Source organism: Ochotona curzoniae, unplaced genomic scaffold, assembly GCF_017591425.1.
Source record: "Ochotona curzoniae isolate NIBS_2020 unplaced genomic scaffold, NIBS_Ocur_1.0 scaffold_3890, whole genome shotgun sequence".
Taxonomy (NCBI): Eukaryota; Metazoa; Chordata; class Mammalia; order Lagomorpha; family Ochotonidae; genus Ochotona; species Ochotona curzoniae.
Window position 1 is genome coordinate 5,599,535 of NW_024467115.1, and position 24,991 is coordinate 5,624,525.

Sequence of the window (24,991 nt, forward strand, 5' to 3'; positions counted from 1 at the left end):
TTAGCAAAGAATTTGATTGCACTTGCCTTCCCTAACACAACTTATGTCAGGAGGCAACTTATGTCAATGTTTTGTTAAATAAAAGAGAAGGAATGAGAGCAACAGAGAGGAATTGAACTGCACAAAAATCATAGTTCATATAATATATTTCCATCTGCATATATTCATACTGGTTGAATTTAAGGGGGAAAAAAAAAGGCTGCAAAATGGAATTCTCTTAATTTTTCCTTGTGGCCATGAACCAGCATTCACAGTCCCAGAAAACATGTCAAAATAACATAAAGGCAAATCAACTGAATCATGTCATTCATCCATAACAATAACTCCATAAAAGACACTAATAATTTCCCTCTTTCTCTCTCTCTCTCTCTCTCTCTCTCTTTCTCTCTCCCTGTGCCTGTACATACACCATCTACCCACCCATCTGCACCCACTCACACATACAGACGCACAAATACATTTAAAAGGCAGAGGTGTGGAGAATGTATATATATAAAGAGAGAGAGAGAGAAAAAAGAGAGAGAGAGAAAGAAAGAGAGATTGTCACTTGTCCATCCATTGGTTCACACTAAAATAGCTATAACATCCAGGGCTGGGCTGGGCCAAAACTAGAAGATAGGAATTCATTCTGGGTTTCCCACATGGATGCAGGGGCACAAGCACTTAGAAAATCTTGCACCATTTTCCCAGGTCCTATCTAGTTTATCACCACTGCTCCTGGTAGAAAATTACTATTCAAGTAATTGGATCTCTGCCACCTGTGTGCGAGACCTGGCTAGATCTCCAAACTGTGTTTAGGATTTCCCAGTCCTGGCTCTTGTTAATTCTCTTTGGTGAATTAAGCAGTAGACTGCAAATACCTGCCTTCTCTGTTCTCTCTTTTTCTCTCTCTCACACTTACTTCCAAATAAATAAATACTTCTTTAAAAAATTTATTCTTTTGGTCTTCTTTTCATGTATCAAGATTTTCTAAACTAATCAGCACAAAGGAAATATGGAAGGCATTATAGGAAAAAAAATGCTTGCATTTCCCTTCAAGTTAGCTTTTTCATGAATTACAAATATAACCAGAACAAATGTCATAGGTACACTACTGAAACTAGAAGTAAATGGCTGAATTTAATCTTATCTACAAGGATATTGAGATAAATGTAAATATATTTGTCTTTATAACTGAACTTAATGTGTATTCTTTACTGATGTTAGTAAAATAATACAGGCACATTGGAATGGAAGAGAATAAGTTTTGGTTTTTGTTTTTATAAAGTTAGACAATTACCTTCACAGTGACTTAGAGACCACACCCCTAGGGATTTTTCCAAGGGAAATGTATACTTACGCTTACACTAAGATTTGTAAGCTTAAGTACACATATTTTTAACAGTAGTAAACAAAATAGCCCCAAACTGGAAACAATCCAAATGAAACACAACTTGAGAAGGGGTGAACAAATGGGATTGAATAACAATTATAAATTATATCCACAATTATTTCCTTTCTTTCCAAAGTTTTTTTCTTTCTATAATGCCTGTTGTTTTTCTTTCTTGAGTTCCAGGAAGAATTTTTAAGACAACAGATTCTGATATGCATTGTTATTTTGCCTTGTAGTTTAATCTTCTAATATAGGATTTACACATTAACTTTTCTAATTATTCAATTATCATTCCTATGTTAGTGAATGTATGCATTCATGTGTTTACTTGTGATGTGTTTGCAAAATCCTTATGATGTTACAGGCATTGTTAGGTATTTTGAGAATGAGAGATGGATTCTTATCTCCCTGATTTTTGGAAATTTGAGTTATTTTTAGTTTGATTTTGCTATCATTGTTCATTTATGCAAATCCTGAATCATTTATTGACATATGTAAAAATGTATTTTACAACTCTTTCTAAAACTTAAAGCCAGAAATATTTACCTTAAAACATATCAGATAAATTAGTATTCTCATTTCAGATCCACTTGGTGCTCTACTTTTCTCAAGTGTAACTATCACTACAATGTAGACACCCCAGTTGATATTCTCCTGTATTTTGATAAAGAAAATGAAAATGGAGGGCACAGCACAATGGCTACATAGGTAAATCTTCGTCTTGCAAGTGCCAGTATCTCTTATGGGCACCGGCTCCTGTCCTAGCTGCTTCACTTCCCACCCAGCCCCCTGTTTGTGGTCTGGGAAAGCAGTAGAGGAAGGCCTAAAGCTTCAGGGCCCTGCAACTATTTGGGAGCCTCAGAAGAAGCTCCTGGCTCCCGATCTTAGATCAGCTCAGCTCCAGCCATTGTGGCTATTTGTTGAGTGTGCATGCAGATGGAGAATCTTTCTCTATGTTTCTCTTTCTCTCCATAAATCTGATCTGTTTTTCCAGTAAAGATAAAGACAAAATAAATCTTTAAAAAAATAGGAATGGAATAAATATTGTTAATAAAAATCATTACATTGCACCTATCTAAAATAAAGCAATGAACTCTCAAAGATTGCTAAACAAACCACTGGATTATAATCAATTTTACCTCATTCAATTGCTCTGATTAAAACAAAATAAAAAAAATAACTATGTAAAATCCCAGGAGACACAGGAGACAGGGGCCAGTACCAAGGCATACTATACTAAACAAAGCCTCGGTGTGTGCATGCATGAAGACATTAATAATTATAGATTAAGCTACAATTTCCTTGTCTGAAAATAGGCAAATAAAAAACATCTATTCTATCTTTCTAATGTATTGTGAGTAAGAAAAAGAGTTTTAAGTGAAAAGGTAGATGGTTCTGGAGTACTGTAAAAATGTATAACATTAATTATCATCAAGAACTAACCGGGAGTCAGTGAGGGAGCACTGTTTGGCAGTGAGCTGTCGGAGGTGGGATACTGCTGCCATATATGGTTCAAATGCTTAGGGAAGAGCAGACTCTACTTCTGTTTTCTTAATTCTAAATATTCATGGAGGAGGAATGTTCAGCAACAAAAGAGCAATTATTTTCTATACTGTGTCTTTCTGTAATATAACTTATTTTATCATAAAACAATTAGCTACCAAATGCTTACATCAAACATGCAAATGTGAATTGCTTTGAAGAATCTTGTAGAATCTCATCAAGAGTAATATAAAAAAAAGATGTAAAAAATTATGCCTTATTCAAGACACACAGAAAGAATTTCCACCATTTTATTTTGGAAATCATTATTGTATGTTGAATTTTACACCTGAACATCAAAAATAAAACTAGGAAAGCAAATCAAACGTTGAAAATGAATTACACATTTGAGGACCTTGGAGTTATATGCCTAAGTCATTCCTAGCTTAGTACACACGGTAACTATGAAATAATTATATGTGACAACTGGGGACAGGAATTTGGCAGTGTATTGATACTTCTTAAGATGCCTGCATCCCAGGCCCGGCACTGTAGCCTAGTGGCTAACGGCCTCACCTTGCACATTCCAGGATCCCATATGGGTGCCAGTTCCAATCCCGGCGGACCTGCTTCCCATCAGCTTCTTGCTTGTCACCTGGGAAAGCAGTTGAGGACTACCCAGTGCCTTGGGACCCTGTTCCCATGTGAGAGAACCTAAAGAGGATCCGGGCACCTGGCTTCAGATCAGCTCAGCTCCAACTATTGTGGCCATTTTGTGAGTGAATCATCAGATGAAAGACCTTCCTCTCTGTATCTCCTCCTCTCTGTAAAATTGACTTTCCAATAAAAATTAAAAATAAATCTTTAAAAAAAGTAAAAAAAAAAAAGATGCTTACATCCCAAATCACAGTGTCTGCACTTGAGTCCCAGTTCTAATACCAATTCCAGCTATGTGATAACCTGCATCATGATAGGCAGCAGGTAATGTCTTAAGTGGTATCATTCTCGCCTCCCATATGGAAGGCTTAAATTGAATTGTTGGTTCTGGCATCCTGCATGGGCCAGCCCCAGGTGTTGTAGACATTTGGGGAGTGAACCAATGCATAGGAGATGCATTTCTCAGTCTCTCCCTCTCCCTCTCTCTCTCTGATTTATTTATTTATTTTTGCTTGAAGGAAAAGTTACATAGAGAGAGACAAAGAGAAACAGAGAGAGATCTTTCATTTGCTGATTCACTTTCCAAATCAATTACAATGGCTAGGGCAGGACTAGTCCAAAGCTGGGAGAAGAAGCCGCTTCTGTGTCTCCCATGCAGAGATCTCAGTGCTTTGCACCCATCCTCTACCGCTTCCTCTGGCCATAAGCAGGGAGCTGGATGCACAGTGAAGCAGTGAAGACATGAACTGGGGTTCACATGGGATGATGGCTCACAGGAAATTTATCAGCTTGCTAGGCAACTGCGCTGCCTGCATATCTCCCTTTCAATAAATACTTAATTGCTTTAAATAGGCAAATAAATGCCTGACATTTTAAGTCATTGAATTGATGATAAAAGTGTTATACAATAGCAAAAAAAAAAAAAAGATAATACATGAATTCACCATGCTAAAGTAACCTTGGGAGGGTGTTTTTATCTTAGTTATTTGTATAAGTTCCTAACCCTAAAAGAAAGAATTAATTTACTTAGGGATGGAATCATTGCTAAAAAACAAACAAAACACAAAAACAAAAACAACAAAAAATCCCACATGAAATAAAACTAAAAAAATAAAACATATGTATCAAAATAAATTTTTACAGTAAAATTTACATCAATAAATAAAATGTAATTTCAGAATCATTAAAAGAACTGGACTGGGAAGAATAAATTACACTCTATATTCACAAGATGTGAAGGGGGAAAGACAAATAGTGAAATTGTTGCTCCTTCTTACTCGAAGGAGCAACTTTATGTATGAGTATATACAAGTAGCTATTTAATGCATTATTAAATGATATTAGAGATGATATAATGTCACATTGCAGATGCTCAGACACAAAGTTACTAAAGTCATTGCTCTCTGGTTTTATATAATTTTCTACAAAAACAATCCAGATACTCAGATCTGAGATTTAGTCAGTAACCGCAAGAACGGAGTCAAGGCTGATATTCCTACTGACGGCTTTGTTAGACAGCTTCTTTCTTCCCTGTTAATTAATTTGAAAATATCCCATCTGCAAATTCTGATAAGATGAACATTTTCAGTAAGACTTTAATAGCACTAAGGGACTGAAAATAATAATAATGTACACTGGAACATTTTTTTTCTCAGTTCTTTCAACTTAAGTAAAAACCTGAGATGATGTAAGATTGATGTTCTTGAAAACAAAAATTCACTATAGAGAGAGTGTTGACCTGCTGCTTTCAAGTTTAGAAATAGAAGAGAAAATTGTGTTAAATCTTAACAGGAGAGATTAAGGTGAGAACATCTTGACATAAGCATAGTTAGACACAAATAACTCTTTAAGGCAAGTGTTGAAGTACATGTGTATAGAAATATTCACCTGCACAATAGATAATTCATCTTCTTTGGCACTTCATCCATTGTTAGAATACTACGTTAAGAGACTGGAGAAAAACTGGAAGTAGTTTACAGGGATAACATTTTATAACATGAATAGCTCTTACATTTTAAATCTTTAGCATCAATTGGTTGAATGACCTTGAACCCAACTCTATAATCCTATGACTCCACATAGCTGGTTATCTTATGTCTTCCCGGATCACACACGAAAAAAATCAATAACAATATGTAGGGCCCGACACGGTGGCGCAAGTGGTTAAGGTCCTCGCCTTGCACGCCTGGGATCCCATATGGGCGCCGGTTCTATCTCAGCAGCCCCACTTCCCTTCCAGCTCTCTGCCTGTGGCCCGGGAAAGCAGTCCAGGATGGTCCAAAGCTTTGGGACCCTGCACCCATTTGCCATACCCGGAAGAGTCTCCTGGCTTTGGATCGGCATAGCATTGGCTGTTGCGCTCACTTGGGGAGTGAATCATTGGAAGGAAGATCTTCCTCTCTGTCTCTCCTCTTTGTATATCCACCTTTCCAATAAATAATAATAATAATAATAATAATAAATCTTTAAAAAAAAAAGAGGACCTCCCAATAAAACTATTAAATATATCTTGACAATAGGATGCTGGACTTTTTACCACTGTCTACATCTATAGAGCCATGATATATTTAAGTAGTAGAATGGTGTACCTTTTTCTGTTGCTGAGGGACTCCATTATTGTAATAATATGGGAGAAAACAGTGAGGAGGAGGGGAATAGAGATGTTCGAAGCAGAAATCTCTGAGCCAGTGGAAGCATTTCATTAAAATAAAAATTAGAAATAAGAACTCCTCTGTCAGAACATAGTTCCTGCATATAAGTGCAAAAATCATGATAGGGAGAAGCCCGTGTAAGGCCAGATAATGGTACCCACTGGCATACATTTGGTGCAGGTCGGGGGCAAATCAGTCTGGGCCAGTTCATATCACCTTCGGGCAAATCCGAGCACCAGAATGAAGTATGGATCAGGCCGGATTGGGCTGCAATACAAGCCACTTTCAATGAGGGCCAGGACTGCAGGACAGCTGGCTTGGGCTAGGTTGTAGTCCCTACCAGCCTGAGCTGGAACTGGGTATGGGTAGGGCCCGGACAAACTACAGCTCCCAGTGGCAAATGCTGAGGTGAGGTGGGCCATGCCAGACTGCAGCACCCAACTGTCACACATGAAACCCAGTGGGGAGGGGGTAAACCGAGTAACGGGCTCCCCTGCTGGACTACAACCCCCACTGGAGAGTGTGAGAGTTGGGATGGGAGCAGACCAGGCCAGACAGTGTTATAATACTTGTTGGCCTCATGGGAGCTAAAATAGGGGAAAAGCAGACTGTTCCTTGTGGTGCATATATAAGCCAGAGTGGGTGTGGGTCGGCTGGCCTTTGCTACAGCATCAGCTGACAGTGGCTGGCATGACAGTAAATTATGTCAAGTTAAACTGCAGAACCACCTGAAGCGTACAAGATCCAGGAGTGGGAGTGGGCCCAGTAGGGCACCAATGGGCACCTCCCTCTTGTATTGCCACTCTGACTGGTGAACATGAGAACCAGGACTGCAGCAGGCATGGCTAGACAGGGAATGGCACACACTGGCATGTATGTGGGCTGGATAGTGGGGCTGGTTGGGTTGAACTAGGCTTTAATACCCGTTGTCATGTGTGAGAACTGAATGGGATATGAGAAGACAGGACCAGTCTGCTGTACATACTGGCAAGTATGGGAACCAGGGCAGGGATCAGGCCTGGTGGGGGTTATTGTGGGTCACTCTAATTAGACCACAGCTCCCACTGGTTTGCCTGAGGGCCTAGTGTGTGGTGGGCAGGATCAGGCTGGGTTGCAACACCCATTGGTTTGTGTAGAAGACAAGGGCTAAAGACCCAAGAATCGTAACTAAGCGTGTGCACGAAGGCCGATTTGGGTTATGTACTGTGCCAGACCCTGAATTGGAATGCATACACAAGAATCAGATCTGGGATCACCTCAGATGAAGCTTCTTTGATGATCCCCCCAGATGAACAGCTGAATTCAGAAGTCCAACCATGGAGAGAATTGCAGGTTCCATAGTCTGACTGTGGAGTATATGTGTCAGAGCTGGGTCTCTTCAATGCCTTAGATTGATCAGCAGACAACACATCCAGGTGCATATGGATATATGGCAGTACATTGGAGTGTCCAGAGGACATCTAATACCACAGCAGAGGACGGACCACAGAACAAATCAACTACCCCAGCCAAGTGTTGGCAATGAATATCTGGGCAGAGACTCTAAGGTGGACTATGTCAATCAGTGGATTCTGGAGAGAGTTCATTGTACTTGGAGTGACGAGATTGACAGTAATTCAGGACTGTTGAACTATAAAATCCTCATGAGCACGACCCTCAGAGCATGCCCCACATCGGGACCCTGGGCTGGTATTGGGTAGCTGTCCTCCATCTCAGGGTGCAGAAATGTTTGGGAGGCTAGATGTGCTTCTGTCCTTATCTCTGCTCTGTCCCCAGATACAGCAAGCAAAAAAGAGCATGTGCAAATAATGGTCTCACCCACCTTCCCATAGGCCTTGATTCTTATCACTCTAATCAACTATTTTAAAATCATCAAAAATAAAAATATTATATAAAATAACATGAAATCAAGTAAAAACACCTTACTTTTTCAAAAGTCAAATAAAAATGTAGCACATAAAAAAAAAAGTTTCTCTTCCTGATTCATTCTCAGAATATCCACTGCTTTAATCATTGCATTTGAAAACCTGAAACCAAACAGTGGTAACCCTAATCACCCTTAAAATGCTGTACTTCTTACACCTTGAAAGATAACAGGGTCCCCAGTGATTCATCCCCACCTGAAAGTTTCAGAATTTATCCAAGTATATAGCAATAGCTTCCTGCTTCAGACTCACGCAAGAATTCTGGCTGAACTCTGTGTGAGGGGTTTGATTTTGATTTTAAACTCATACTTTACTTCAAATTTTAAGTACTAATTCAAAGATGTATAAATATGAATTTTGAAAACAAGACACACTTGCAAAATTACTCTAGCATAACATTTTTACTAGTAACCACAGACTTTAAGTTATTATCACTTCAAAAGAAAAAAATACTTGACAAAGAATTTCGGGCCTGGCAGCGTGGCCTAGCGTTTAGCTGCCTAGAACGCGCCAGGATCCCACATGGGCGCCAGTTCTAATCCCGGCAGCTCCACTTCCCATCCAGCTTCCTGCTTGTGGCCTGGGAAAGCAGTCAAGGACTGCCCAAAGCCTTGGGACCCTGTACCCGCATGGGATACCCGGAAGAAGTTCCTGGATACTGGCTTGGGATCGGCATAGCATCGGCCGTTGTGCTCACTTCGGAAGTGAATCATTGGACGGAAGATCTTCCCCTCTGTCTCTCCTCCTCTCTGTATATCTGACTTGCCAATAAATAAACAAATCTTAAAAAAAAAGAAGAACTTCTTTTTTTTTTTTTTTATTGTTGCTTACATTGTATTATGTAGTACAGTTTTATAGGCGCTGGGGATTCCCCCCACCCCTCCCATACCCCTCCCCCCATGGTGGATTCCTCCACCTTGTTGCATAACCGTAGTTCAAGTTCAGTTGAGATTCATTGCTTGCAAACACATGCCTAGCATAAAGTTCAGCGTCTTATTGTCCAGATAAGTTCAGTGGCCTCTTGGGGAGACCTTCTATGGTCTGAAGATAGGTCTAACAGAGTAAAGATCCGGTCAGTTAAAAGGCCCAACAAGAACTTCTATAATAATATTCTTTGTAGCAAGGTCAATTATTTTTTAAATAAATCTTTAAAATGACAGTATTTGATACTTTCTGTGCTTCTTGCACAGGGTCTGAAATGCATTAATTCACTGCTTAATAATATAAAAATCTTAATTTCACATGTATTCTTTTTTTTTTTTTAAAGATTTATTTTTATTATTTTTTCATTGGAAAGGCGGATATACAGAGAGGAGAGACAGAGAGGAAGATCTTCCGTCCGATGATTCACTCCCCAAGTGAGCGCAACGGGCCGATACTATGCCGATCCGAAGCCAGGAGCCTCTTCTGGGTCTCCCGCGCGGGTGCAGGTTCCCAAAGCTTTGGGCTGTCCTGGACTGCTTTCCCGGGCCACAGGCAGGGAGCTGGAAGGGAAGCGGGGCTGCCGGGATTAGAACCGGCGCCCATATGGGATCCCGGGCGTGCAAGGCGAGGACCTTTAACCACTTGCGCCACCGCGCCGGGCCCCACATGTATTCTTTATATCACAAATCAAGCATTTAACTTCTAATATATATGCATGTATTCACATGCATTTTGGCTGTGTGAGTGCAATACTAAAATCGTATGTGATCTCTCATCATTTACTATTTCGCTATGTCATTGCAGTTTTCTTCCTCTGAATTATTTCCTTTAGTACTCATCAACAAAAACGTGTGTACTTGCATTCTTCCTTTTGAAGAATGTTTTTGGGTCAGACTAAGCTATTTTTGCTTATATGGAAATCTATATATTTAGCACTAAGCTTTTCATTTGTTATTTTAACAGTTTTAATTTGCAGCAATTGTTAGATTTTCTTCCTCCATCTCATCTTCTGATAGTTTTTTCTCCAACTGGTCTGGTTGGAAGATTCTGTTTCAGCACAAAGACTGTTCCAAAAGCTAAACATTACACAAGGTCACTTTAGAAGTCCAAGACAAAAGAATGTTCAGGTTTGGAAGATAAAGGAGACACATATTTATTTTGCTTGGAAGAGCAAGCAGTGTGATCACACATCTGTCACCGACCTCAAACAGATCATGTTTAGCTGACATGACTGTGGGTTCCATGACATTAATCTCTGACCTGAATTTTTTTAAACTGCAGCAGTGTCAGCTTTCTATTAATAGGCTCTTATCCAGCAAAAATTGCACATAGTTTCCTGATGTGTGCCAGCCTACCAAGGTGAATGATACCTATTCCAAAGAAGGACAGGATGCCCTACATTAAGAACTAGAGGGATCTTGCAAAGATGTTTACTCTATTGTCTTCCAGATAGGGTGGGTCTAAGGTCAACGTAGTATATGTAGGGGACTATTTCAGGAACACTATTTACTAAAGAACCAGTCACAGTTCATAAAATCAAATGAAGAATGGTTAAATGTTGAGGCATTAGAGAGCAAACACTATGCACCACAACCCCTCTTGTGAAATTTCAAATATCTATTTGTGAAGAAATAATGACTAACTACACTGCTTGCTAGGGAGAATGTTTTTCTTGCTAAGCAGCCCCATTAAAAAAAAGAAATGAAAAACAAACAAAACAAGCAATATATGTTATATGTGGTACATGTTCAGTGTAGAAGCAATTCTTTTTAGAAATCGTTTAAACTTACATTTGGCTGGATCTGCATATGCAGTCTAAAAATACAGAGGACAGTCTGTATTTGCTTTTCTATTAAGTTTCCAGATGCTATAATTGCTACTGCTCTAAGGACCACAGTTTGAGATCCTCTGCTACTCATCTGGTTTCTCAAATTGTAATGTTCACAAACCTTGACTGTGTTCTTAGGCCTACGTCCAGGTTAAAAAGCAGAAAATATGTGTCTATTATATATGTGACAATCAGTTTTTCACAAATATGTAGAACTTTTCTCATTTACATTTTAGTGGTAATTAAATATAGGTAATACAAATTCTCCTGCAAACCGTCTTTTCACTGAGGCAGTTAACCTTTCTATCCTGTTAAAACCACCTCTCCATATAACCTAAACCAGTAGAGTTATATTTGAGAGTTTAAGCTGGAAAAATGAATATGAAATGGATAAAATTAACTGGCTCAAGTGGTCACATTTTAAACAGGAGGTTTCAATATAAAAGCATGAAGAATAGGAATAAAAGCATAAATCTTAACTGAAGTGAACAACAGTACCGTGACAAGTGCCATTCATGCCTAACAATAATATCCAGTGAACAGGCATGCTCCAAAAATCCATACAAAGAGATACATAAAAGTAAGAACTGAACTGCACTCACCAATGGTATAGGAATAGTAAAGGGCAGAAGTAGGGTGACAATGAGCTTTGCATCATGGGACAGGTGTGTTCTAAGAGCAGCATACATTTTGACATAGTAGGGATTTTTGTTGCTGTTCACAGTTGTTCACTCAGGTCCAAGCACAGTGCTTATCAATAAAAAGACATGAAAATTGTACACTGTCAATTTTTAAATTTTATGCTCGCATCTCTATGGTCCCAGAAATGGTCCCTGTTTTAGAGGATTACTCCATTATATCTAGGAAATCTCAATATATTCTCATTTGCTTTATGCCCCTCTAAATACTCTTTTTATCTATCTCATAGGACTAGGTCAATTTCTTTTGTGAAAGTCAGTCCAGACATCTCTGCTACGTAGTGACAAGGTCACTCTTTCCCCATGCTTTTAAATTAGATTTAATTGATATTCAATTTGAGTGAGCTATGTATTTTCTTCCTGCAGAATGCAACTCTGAACACAAAATAAAGACTACAGCATCACAAAAAATATCCATTCACAACAGAGACATAGGATAGTCAAACTAAAGACAGGAAAAATAACCATACAGCCCTGCTGTTTACAATGGTATCCCAATTTGGAAGAAAAAGTCCAATGGATAGACAAATTGTGTGTGTTTTTTCCTAATGGAATATTGTTTACCCAGAAAAGCAAACTGTTGGACCTCATGCAATGAATCATTTGCTAATTCTCTCCCTTCAAAGCCAGGATCCCATATGGACACCAATTCATGTCCCAACTGCTCCACCTTTTGTCCAGCTCCCAACCTGTGGCCTGTGAAGGCAACTGAGGATGGCCCCAAACCTTGGGATCCTGCACCCACATAAGAGATCCATAAGAAGCTTTGGATTGGCTCAGCTCCGGCCCTTGAGTCACATGCAGAGTGAGCCAGTGGAAAAAAGATCTCTCTTTCTCTCCTTCTTTTTGTAATTTACCTTTGCCATAAAAATTAAAATTAAATGGAAATTCTAATCTTCAAAAAAAATAAAAGGAATAACTAAATGTAGAAATAGTAGCAGAGGTGATCCTTACATGCAGAAAGTGTAATTAATGCAGCTGGAGGACAGAAAAGAGTATCTTGTGTTGTTCCATTAGCACAAAAAAAACAAACTTGGTAACAGTAATCCATATATTTAATAGATATGCAACTTGCAAAACTAGAGCACTGCAAAAGAAAAAGAAACAGGAAAAAACTTGAAGTTATTCTTTGGGTGGAAAGGTTTGGAAAAAGGAACTTTGACTGAAAAATGACATGGGGGGCTACCATTATGGGTAGTGAGTAAAATTGCCTCCTGCAATGCTGTTTGGTATGAGTGCTGGGTAGTATCCTGACAGTCACTCTTTCAAGCCATCTCCCTGTTAATGGCCCGGGAAAAACAATAGAAAATGACTGAATTGTTGGGTCCTTGTCATCCACAAGGGAGACACTGATGAAGATCCTGGTTTCATGTTTCCTCCTGGTTCGGCTCTGGTCATTGAAGCCATCTACGGACTGAATCACTTGATGGAAAATCTCTCTCCCTCTCTCACAAAAAAAAATAAAAGTGCCATCAAATTGAGAGTGAGTGATTGGACACACAGAAGTGCTTCACAGGTAAGAGAAATAATTTCCTGACCTAACTATTGATTATGTGCATACCATCCCAGTTACTACTTAATAAATGATATACAAGGATATGTGATTCATTTACCTTTCAAGGTCTAAATTACACACACAGACACACAAGCTCACAAGCACAAATGATTTTGTAAGAAAAATACAAATTATAAAAATTGATGACTCGTAATATTCCTTTTAACTAAACTAAAATGATGGTTAGTCTCCTGAAAATCATATGCTCAAATTGTTCAGTAAGCATCACCATTTTCTAAATTTTTTTACTCTTTTGGATACAGTTATCTTACACTTCAGCCTTTATCTCAGTGTTAACTAATCACTTCGAGTGATTTCTATATGACTTGAAAACATATATGTCACTATAGTAGAATTACCAAAATTGGAAAAGCATTGGACATGTGGAGTTCAGTATTCACAATATATGCTAACCACCAATTAAGGAAATAAAATCCATCCTCAAGTATGTTACTTCACTTCTGTAAAACTGTATCAAGCAGTTTTGCAGAGTTCTGTCTTTCATTTTACCCATTAGAACCACTTCCATGTGTGCCTCTGCTCAAATTATGAGATCCCTTCTCCGGTCATTTGTTTAAGGACACAGGATATAAGTCATTGTCTTTCTTAAGGGGAAAGTGTGCCACTCATGTAACCCTGCACATCTTTTTGCCTTGTACTCTCTTAAAATCATCATTATTTTTTTCCACAACAAACTTATAAATAGAAAATCAACATTGACAAATGTAATTATATATCATTAACAATTTTCTTCTACCCTAAATAGCTGTCTAATCATTGATGCAGATATACTGTACTTAGTATACTAAATTTAAATTGGTAACAGATGGATAAATTTAAAATCACCTTTCCATAGATTAAAATTCTCCATTTTGAGCTAAAATAATCTTATATAAAATTTGGATAATAAACTTGGGAGTTTATCTAAGTTATGTTCTTTGATACAGCACCTTGAAAACGTTAATCAGCACCTCTGCTCACCTTTGTCTTACATACTTTGTAGTTAGCTGGGGTATATTTTAGCATTCTCATAAGAAAATATTTGAGAGGGATCAGCATTGTGGTACAGGAAGTTAGACTACCTTTAAACTTTAACATCCTGAAAGAACACTGGTTCCAATCCCAGTTGCTCCATTCCACTGCAGCTCCCTGTTGTGTCACCTGAGGCAGCAACAAAAGATGGCCCAAGTACTTGTATGTGAAAGACCCAGATGAAGTTTCAGGCTTCTGGTTTAGATCCTCCCTAGCTTTGCTGGTGTGGCCATTTAGGGAATGATCCAGCAGATGCAATGAAAGACGTGCTCTCTTCCTTCTCTCTCTCTCTCGATTAGTAATTCTGCATTTTAAGCAAATTAAATGAATCTTACCTCCAAAAAAATGTATTTTGTGAGATTTTGTGAAAGCACAGGAAAGTTTCTCCTGCTCCAAATACCTGTTCATCCATTTAGAAACATCCTTCAAGTTTTTAAGTTTCAGTTCTTTGCGATAATGCTTAAACAACCAAAGTCCATTTTTTCTCTTACATATTTGACTTGCCTAATAAACATACCAGACAATGAATCATTCTTTTTTACTGAAGTTTTGTTTACTTATATCATAGTCAGGGGGACAAGCAGAGGAATCTTTCATTTGCTTGTTCTCTCCCACATTCACATACCCATAAAAGCCAGACTTTACTAGGCTATAGATGAGTAGATGAGAACACTACCCACTCTGTCACGTAAGTGTCAAGGATGGCAGAGATTCAAATACTCGAAACCTTACCTGTTGCATCTCAAGTGCATTAACTGGAAGCTGAATTGAAAACAAAGGCAACACCCAATTATAAGCACTCCAATTTGAATTGAGGACATCTTTAACAGTGACTCGGTCAATGTGTCACAGTTTGCCTCCATTTGTTTTACATGAATTGTCGGTATAAATGTTTATACTATCAAACTGAGTGATGAGAAATAAGAAATTTATCTCAAATAAATATATATATGATATATATTGGATTTATGTATATAATTTCATTGCCAGAGTTAATATAATAACTAGAAGAAACAAATAACAAAAAAACACAAGATAGGGCCTGGTGGTGTGGCCTAGTGGCCAAAGTCCTCACCTTGAACGCGCTGGGATCCCATATGAGGGCTGGTTCTAATCCCAATGGCCCAGCTTCCCATCCAGCTCCCTGCTTGTGGCCTGGGAAAGCAGTTGAGGATGGCCCAATGCTTTGCGATCCTGCACCCACGTGGGAGACCTGGAGGAAGTTCCTGGCTCCTGGGTTTGGATTGGCACAGAACCAACCAGTTGCGCTCACTTGGGAAGTGAATCATTGGACGGAAGATCTTCCTCTCTATCTCTCCAGCTCTCTGTATATCTGACTTTGTAATAAAAATAAATGAATCTTTAAATATATATATACAAGATAATGATTTAGTGGATATTTTTAATGTCTTTCAAGATGCTGGATGCACCTCTTTTCCATCCACAGGTAAATGACATCACAGCAGGAAAGTCATAAAACATTATGTTCCTAAACACCTCTGTATTAAAAGCACATGGCATTCAAAAAAGGGCTCCATGAAAAGCAATGTTTAAAATTAACTGTTCTCTCCAGGATGGAAATACATTGCAAATCCCAAGGGACAAAGTAGCAACAGAGTATCTAAACATGGTCTGCTAAATTCAAGGGATAATGAAAGTTTTTTTAGTAATTCTCAGAAATAAAAAGGTAATTTAAAAAGTTTGTGGAAAAACAGTTTTAAGAATTTTGATTTTAGTAAAAAAAAAATTGAATTCCATGCCATTTGATAATAAAGCGCTTTTCCATAGAATGGAATAGTACAAGAGTATTGCAAAATCGAGACTGTTTAAATGAGAGCTTTTACAGACACTTTTAGCCAGTTGACTCTTTAAAATGGGTGTTTTAGGGCTTCAAATCATGGCTTGCTTATTCTCACCTATCTGCTGCCTCTTTGTTCTTCACTGTTACATTTATCAAACTAACTTTTGATCTCTTTACTCATTTGTCAGCTACTTTCCCTCTGCAGCATTATGCGATTATCTGCATCAAAGATAGAATATTCTTTATTCATCCCAGAATTATTTCACCGAGTTTCAAGGTGTATTCAGTCTTCATAAAATCATGAATATGTTGCATTAACATCATTCAACTAAATTAAACACCACCAATCAGAACCGCAAATTGGAATGATATATTTTTAAATGTGTCTAGTTCATTCCCATGCTTTTCTGTTCTTTCCTGTTTGCTTTTCAATCTGTTACATTATTGGCTGAGACCTGTGTGATTCATTGTGTGTTTCCATTGTCTGGTCTTCAGTCTGGGACATAATAGGTGCTAAAATATTGAATACAATATTGACATGACATACTGTTTTATAAATCCACATCTAGGCAGGTAATTAATACCATACAGCCCAAATTTTGTTATATTTCAGATAGAAGTTGAGTTGCTTTTCTCTAAATAAATATAATGCCTATTCTTTCCACAGATTTAAATTTAATAGATTCATATTTTATCATATTATAAGAGGCTTAAATTTTTATGCTAAATTCTTTTCCTCAAGGTTATATATTTAACAAGACTTACAAGCCACACACGCATATCAAAAAATAAAACTCTTCTAACTTTGAATATCAAAGTTGTATGTTGTATGTTAGTTGTATGTTAGTCACTTTTGCAAGGACACTATATCGAATGTTGACAGGAAATTCTCCAAATCACAGGATGATAATATTTTACAATGGAAGAATATATCCCCTAGGAAAATCTTCTTAAACTATACTTTGAACATAAATAAGTAGAAAGTGACTCTCTCACATCCATAAGCTTACAAATGCCCTTGTTACTAAAACCATGGTGGAAATATTAAAGGTTTTTTTTTTAACCTTAGTTTCTCAGTCACCAGATTCTCATGGAAGAAAGTGATGCAGCAAATGAGCAAGTGTAAGACCAGTGTGTCACAATGAGTTTCAGTTGTGTACTGAATAAGTTGTCCTTTAGATTATGGGCTAAAGATTGCACTTCCAAGTTGTATAGATAATGACCATAAACTCCAGGCCCTGATCAGTTAAAAAAATTAGAAAATATCTGAACCATTTAGAGTTAAATATATTTCTTGAAATGTATTGTGAGATATATTACGCAGTTTATGAGGAAACAACTCATTTACATACCAAAGAATCTTTAAATTATAAATTCCATGTATCTGACAGCTTGACTTAAGGCAGGGAGATGAGGAGATGTTTGATGTTTAGAAAGCAGAACATATAGAGAGAACAGAACTTTATTCATTTCCTATTTGCTAATGATACTCTTTTCAATTTCCTCTGAAGATGGAAGTTACTATCTTTTTGAGCCAGGAAGTTCAGCATTCTCTGCATAGCTTTCATTTGGGGCAATACATGTTTATGTGACACTTAAACATTTCCCAGGAGAAACTGCGGGGCACTTGTATTATCCAGAGCTGACAGAAACTTGGAAGGACAAAAAGTTTAACTTCGTCAAATCTTTCTATAGTTGTAAGTTAAACAGAACTTAAATTTTGAATACTTGGAATTATTATGTGACAAGAATGCACATTTGACAGCAACAGATTTTTCTCTCGTTCGTTATTTTGAAATATGTTACATTAGGCAATATGGATTTGTACATATTAAGCAAGCCTGGGAAGAATTTCTTTCTCTCTGAAGAAAAAAAAAAATGTAATAGCAATGTTTTAAAACTGGCTTTAAGCTTCAGATAAACATTAGTACAAATAGCTTAATGGGCGAAGACTTAATGGTCTATGCATTCTATTTTCAGATTGATGCACCCAACCCAAAGGTCAACATAGATAACTTTAAAATTGCTTAGTTGCACTGCTTTATGTTTCTATCATATTAAATATTGTTACCTGATTAAAAATTAATGCAAACAGCACAAGGAAGCAATAAGTCTCTATGGATTTCTATACTGTTGTATAATAGCTGAATAGCCTCAATTCATTTCTGCTTTGCAAAGATAGTGTAGTTTTTAATTTTCAGGCACAATGATGACTAAAGACACATGTGGGGTGGGGGGAGCTGAGAAACATTTCAGCTGATAAACAGCACGTTTTCCATGTGTACTGTGTCCTTAGAGGTAAAGGAAAATGAGTCACTGTTATAATTAACAACTAGCTACAAGAAATCTGAGTAGGAATGGTGTAACAAAGACTATAGAGTTTTGGGTCATGAATACTTGACTCAACTAAAAAAGCATAAACTGAATTTGTGTGTAAGAACTATCATATAGAAAAGTTAAAAATATTCCTTTGGTCATATTTTTCACAATTAACCATGATTCACCTAGTAGTTCATGGCCCCTCTCATAAACATGAACAGTCCTTTCACTTCCCCTGACCACTACAAGTGGAACTAGCCCTTGCATTCCAACTACTGATTTTAAACCCATACGTCCTCTACTTCATCGCAAGACTGTCAGGTTTGGTTAAGGCTGTCTTCCCTCAGTTTTGTGATGTTTTTTTCCCCCAAATTTCATCAAAATAGGCCCCACTGATTTTTACATATGCATTTCTTTTCTTTCTCTAAATTCAACATGAACAGTAAAGAAGATTGAAACATTTTAGAGGTAACCTGACCACTTTTATGTAATACCTGCACTTCGGAATTGGAGTGATATTTTTAAAAGCTATTCATGTGAAGTTGATACTTAATACCAAGTTAAGAAACACAATGTTCCTGGGCATAGCACTTTTCTTGAACTTTTTTTCCATCCATTAAATTAACTTCTCAGGTTTTTAAATTGTTCTCAGGCTTTTTCAAGGACTACTACAAAAATTAACACTTGATAATAAATATTTCTAATATCATTAATAATTTTTTAAAAATTAGATGACACCTGTAGACTTCAACATATAATGAATATTTTTAAAATAATTATTTACTCAGGTGCTGCTCGGAGCAAATTTATATCTCTGAATCAGTTTACTGAAAATACTGTTTCCATTTTGATACTGAAGACTGTTCAATTTACAGAGTAATTTGTACCAATAAATTTTGTAACCAGTGGACTCACTGATTGATATGTGCTTTACATTTTACTTGTTAAATATTAGGATTATGTTGAAGTAAGCCAATGATGACAGAGTGCATTAAAATTATGTCTTAAAAACTAATGAAAAGAAAATAAAGAAATGAAGGGGATTGAGAGAGGAGAGAAAATAAGCAGGCTATCCTGCTTGAATTATATCTATGAAATACATAAAATATGTTGTCATTATATTATAAAATAATAAAAAGTGGGTTCATATTAAAAGTTATTTTACTAAACTATCAACTGTGTATTGAGTCAATTTATATATCTACAAAAGAAAGATAATGAAACCCCATGTGCTAATCATGAGTCCCATAACAATCAAGTAATAGGCATTCCAATCACACACACACACTTAATTTTTTTTTTAATGTTTTACTGGAAAGGCAGATATAGAAAAGGAGATACAGAGAGAAAGATATTCCATCCACTGGCTCACCCTCTCCACGTGGCTGCTTCAACGGGAACTGAGCTGAAGCCAGGAGCCAGGAGCTTCTTCTGGGTACCCCACATGGTTGCAGGAACCCAAGGTTTTGAGCCTTCCTTGCGTTTCCCAGTCCACAAGCTGGGAGCTGGATGGGGAGCAGAGCAACCTAAACACACGCCAGTATTCATGTGAGATCCCAGAAGATGCAAGGCAAGAATTCAGCCATGAGGGGACCATGCTGGGCACATTCTACATATATTTGATCCATTTTCCCTTTGTCTAAGTTTAAAAATATTTATCAGACCCAGCGCAGTAGCCTAGTGGATAAAGTGTTTGCCTTGTATGCACCAGGATCGCATATGGGCAGCAGTTTTAATCCCGTCAGCCCTGCTTCCAGTTCAGCTCCCTGCTGGCGGCTGGGGAAAGCAGTCAAGGTTGGCCTAGAGCATTGGAAAACCTGGAAGAGGCTTCTGGCTTCTGGCATCAGATCAGCCCAGCTCCAGCCTTTGCGGCCACTTGGAGAGTGAATCAGCATAAACAAGGTATTTCTCTCTTTCTCTCTTCCTCTCTGTATGTCTGACTTTCCAATAAAAATAAACAAGTAAATCTTTAAAATAAATAAATAAGTTGCAAGTATCAACACACCTCGATCACATATATTTTACTAAATTTCTCTAAATATTAATGTGCTTTAAAACATAAGCATAACTTGATCGTCCCATTAAAAATACAGCAACAATTCACTAATATCTTCCAGTGTTTAGTGTCAAATTTCCAATTAAATCACAGGAATATTTTAAGGTGATTTGCAACACCTTCAAATAACACCATGGATTATGACGGATTACTCTTCTACTACATTTTGTTTTAATCTATAGATTTCCTTGCATCTCTGTCATTTGAAAGTTCTGATATGTTTTCATTGTAACAGTACTGATAGCCTGGACTTTGCTGACAACATAGTGGAGTATGTTTTCTTAAATTATCATTATTTTCCTCTATTTCTTGAATATTAGGGTCTGCATTAGTTTCCCTTATTCCTTCTTTTATTTTTATTCTCTTCTTATTTCTCGCTTGAGTCAGAAGTATCAGTTCTACACATATTTTATTGATACCTTTTGTTCAGCTTTCGCTCGAAGATTTTCTTTCTGTGGTTTCTAAATGTTTATCTATTGCCCTCAAGTGCCATATAAGGAAACAATCGCCTATGTAGTTCAGCAATGTGCGATCTCCACATTTAATTAGAAAATCTGTCATAGTCCTCCTCTTCCTAGTGCACTGAATTTTCAGTATCCGTTATAAAAAAATGTTCCTAGAATTTGAAATTACACAATGAATGTGGCCTACTGCATTTATTAATTAAGAGAATAGAGACCATGGGCTATAATGATAAGCAATGGAACCTCCTGGGACATCTTTCATCTTCCCAGCATCACCAGCTATTCAGTGTAGCCTCCTCTTGACTTCGCTTATGCAAGCACGGAGGTGCATGCTTGGTCTGCTGCTTCTCACTTCTCCATCTTGCTGATGCACACAGTGTGCTTAATTAATGTGAATTCTTTTTTTATATTTCATTTTTATTTTTTACCTTTTTTTTTACTTTTCAATTAAACACACTCACCGTATTCTTGAATATTGGTATTTTCTGTCTAACAGATGTTAAAATGGGCGGTTATAAGTTTTCTGTGGACATAACAAGCAAGTTAACTTCGATACTTTCCTAGGAATAACTGGTACTGTGGAAAGAAAAGTTCTAGGCTATTTATAGTCCCAAACCTAAGTGCTATTGGAATCTATCCCTGCCTGGGGTCTTATCCAACCAACGCAATGTAGCATGGAATTAGCAACACTTTGAATGAGCACTGAATTGATAATGAGCTCACTACAAGTCTCATTACAAGAGAAAATATCCAACATGACCCTGTGTTCAGACCTAGATGTGAATACAAGCCATAACACATATATCCTTGTGGACTTGAGCATATTCCATAGTCATGTTAAACATCTAAATTTTATCTTCCTATTCCATAAGTAGAAATGGTAAGATAATTTATTCCATATGGTTGCCCTGAGGATTAAATCAGTATGTAATAAGCTTAATCCAGTGGTGGACATTTTATGTCCTCAAAATAAGTTTGAGTTGTTTTTGTCATTATATTTAGTTGATTGATCATGATCACAATCACAGATGTTGTTTTTCTCATTTTTATTGGAATTCAACTTTGTTCTAGTTCTAATTTATCTATTATAATGTTCTTGAAAATCAAGTGTATATATAGCATTATTTCTTTTACCACACAAAATGAAACAATCTACATTGGAGCATGCAAGGGAACTATACATGAAGAACATGGTAATGTTGATTGATATGCTATGTATTGCAGTTGAGTTAACAGTGGGGGAAAAAAAAATGAATGGATTATGACTCATAGTCTCTCACATCCCCTAATTATCAATGAGCATTTCAGAGTTGCAGAGTCATCCATTCCTTTACGTAATCACCTGCCCCAAATTACTAATGGGAAATTCATCTAATTCAAAACTTGAGTGAAGGACAGTGGACTAGATCTCACTCAGAGCTCTAGTTGTTTTTTAAAATTTGTGTGTTTGCGCGCGCGTGTATGTGTGTTAGTGGATGGAAAGGATAATTTGTAGATGGCAGAAGACTGCTAAGGCAGTGCTTTGATTTCAGCAACATATACAAAAGTGGCTGTACAAAAAAGTATGAGAAAAGACTATTCCAGTCTCAGAAAATAGGTTGTACAAAGTCCCTGCACAAAATGGACAAAAAAATATTTAAAAAGTGAGTCATGGGATCAAAATAAAAGTTTACAGTAAATTAGCATGCGACAAAACTTCTACAGAAAATGAATGTAGAATGAATCTTGAAGTTATTTTTAGCATTTAAGAATTACTATTAAAAAATCTAGAAAAGGAAGAAATGCCCAAGTGATATTTAGATGACCAAGATCCAATGAGTGGTAAGGCCAGGGTGTGGCAAAGCATCACCACAGAGGAATCAGGCACTGCTCTAATCTTCTTATGTGATTACTCATTCAGTTATTCTTATTAATTACTCTAAGAGGACTCCCAATGTTCTTTTATATTCTCCATAGGGATACGGTGAGAATCAGATTTTTATTTCGAAATCAGGATTTTCCTGAAAGAGTTTTTTGAATAAAGCCTAAAGTTAGCGTACCCTACAGGCAAGCCAGAATGGTTTAGCAAGCCAGCCTCCTGACAGCTGGCAGTCTGCATGTGGAGCAGAGGTAGAGAGCATATGCGTGTGGATCCTAATACCCTGTGCAGAGCCAAGCAGGAAGTTTTTACACATGGCTCTCTTTAAGACAACTAAAGTTCACGAGAGCTAGAGTACCTATGGAATAGGAAAAAAAAACAGATGTTTAATGTTTATATTTAGTTAACAAATGCTGTACTAAAGTTGGTAACAACTAAACCAGATATCCCATTTCAGGAGAAAAAAAAGACTTATTTAAGAAAGCTAGATTCAAATCTTGCCACTTCTGTGGTTCTGAACAACTCACAGAAAATCGGAACTACGCTTTCATTTTCTACAACATGGAGATAATAATGTTTCTTAATCGAATTGTTTAAGATCTAAATAAACAGATACACATGATGTTTCTGAAAAAAAAAACACCTAATACAAAGAACCCCCTTTGTGGTTTGTATTGTTACTTTGGGATTCCAGACAGACTCTCTCTCTGGAAGGTTAGGGTTACGAATTTTGGCTGAAAACTCCAACAGAAATGCCTCTGTCCACACTAATTTCTACATCCAAAAAATCAAAAACTACACATTCTATTTTTCGGTAGTTAGATTCAAAACAAACCAGCACCACATTAAAGTTAGAAACTGTAAGGAAGACCACCTGTCTGATTTTCTTCCAGCTGTCAGATCAAATTTTAGATACACCGCCCAAATTGTTACACTAACCAGAACAAGATATTTTCAAAATGTTGTAGCCTTAAGGGTTTTTCATTTCCAAAAGAAAACCTCTAAGAAAAAAATACAAATACTTATGTGTGTTTGAGTGTATGTATAAAATTTGCCACCATAGTTAAATAACGAATATTATAGACTTTAGCTCATGCTGCAGTTTTCCAGCGTGAATGTTAAAAAAGAGAATATTTTAATATAAAGAATGAAATGTATCACTTAGTGGGAAAAGAAAAGCAGGTGGATGAGAAGAAATTCTGATACATAATTATTTGGTTTTTAATAATTCCATTGAATTAAAGAAAAGTTGTGGAATTCTGTCTCTGGGTAACCATCAATAATAATCTCATTTTAAATTATATGTAAAACTTACAAATACATGTGTGCATTCATATATTCTAGTTTGAAAGTAAGCACACATTTAAGGTCTCCATTTAAAATTATCATAAAGAAAAATATTCCTTAAATCATGTTTCTATTTGAACTTTAAAAGTAATATTTTTTAGCTTATTATGAGCTCCATCCTCGCAAACCTTGCTGTTTTTGCTAGATAAGAAAGCAGCCATCAAGTCACCTCTGTAACTATTTATAGAGGTGTGGGAGACAATTATTAACTAGCGAGGACTTTGGTTATAGTAGAAAATAGCTTCCCCATGCAACATTCTAGACAAATCTCTTTTCATCTCACACCGCCTCTTAGCTCTCAAATCCACTTCTCCATTGCAATACAAAATTACACCACAGCAACATTTTTAACGGGCGTAGAGTGCAGCTGTCAAATTTTACGTTTTCCCCCTATTCGATACTACTGACTAACGGCAGCAATACCTTCAGCAGTGATCTCCGTCATGGTGGTGGTGTGAAGTAAAACCCAGGTAAAAAATTTCAGTCAAGTTGTATTTTGCAGAATTACTTTAGAGAACTCTGGTTGGAGGTTCTGAGATAAAAAGTGAGGGCTCTTCCTTTTCCTGGCTGTTTCTGCAGCTTCTTTGTTGTCCTGTTGAACTTTGCCTCTTCTCTGCAGAGTTCTCCCCCTGGAAACAACCTAAGCCCTTTCCAAGCAGCACTTGTGGCTCAGCTAGAAGTATCAGCTTCAAACAAAAATAGCATGATCTCCTAGGACTCTTCAGCACTTTTTTTTGGCACTCAAGAGAATCTCTCTCTCTCTCTCTCTCTCTCTATCTCTATCTCTTACATACACACACTGCACCACCACCACCACTAGTACTTTCGCTTGCCAGACAGATAGGGCAGGGGGAAGCCCAAAGAACTGAAAAAAAAAATATGCTAAGACTCCCCCAGTTCCTCTAAAGATAATTACAGATCTTGAGGTCTGTGTCAGAAAACATGAAGTAAAAAGTTGAAAGTAATCTTATCCGTTGATAGCTCAGATTTATTCTTAGTGCCCTAGTGAGGAGAGCATTCCT

At 37.2% G+C, this 24,991-nt stretch overlaps 1 protein-coding gene across 1 annotated transcript in view; it reads right to left on the bottom strand.

Moving 5' to 3' along the window:
* The window catches only part of TRDN (triadin), a 208,693-nt gene extending 184,059 nt beyond the window's left edge, over nt 1-24,634 (bottom strand). Inside the window, exon 1 of the mRNA XM_040965455.1 lies at nt 24,393-24,634. Coding sequence (XP_040821389.1) covers nt 24,393-24,414 — 22 coding nt within the window. The 5' untranslated portion in view covers nt 24,415-24,634. The remainder of the gene's footprint in view (nt 1-24,392) is intronic.
* Nucleotides 24,635-24,991: the final 357 nt, after the last annotated feature.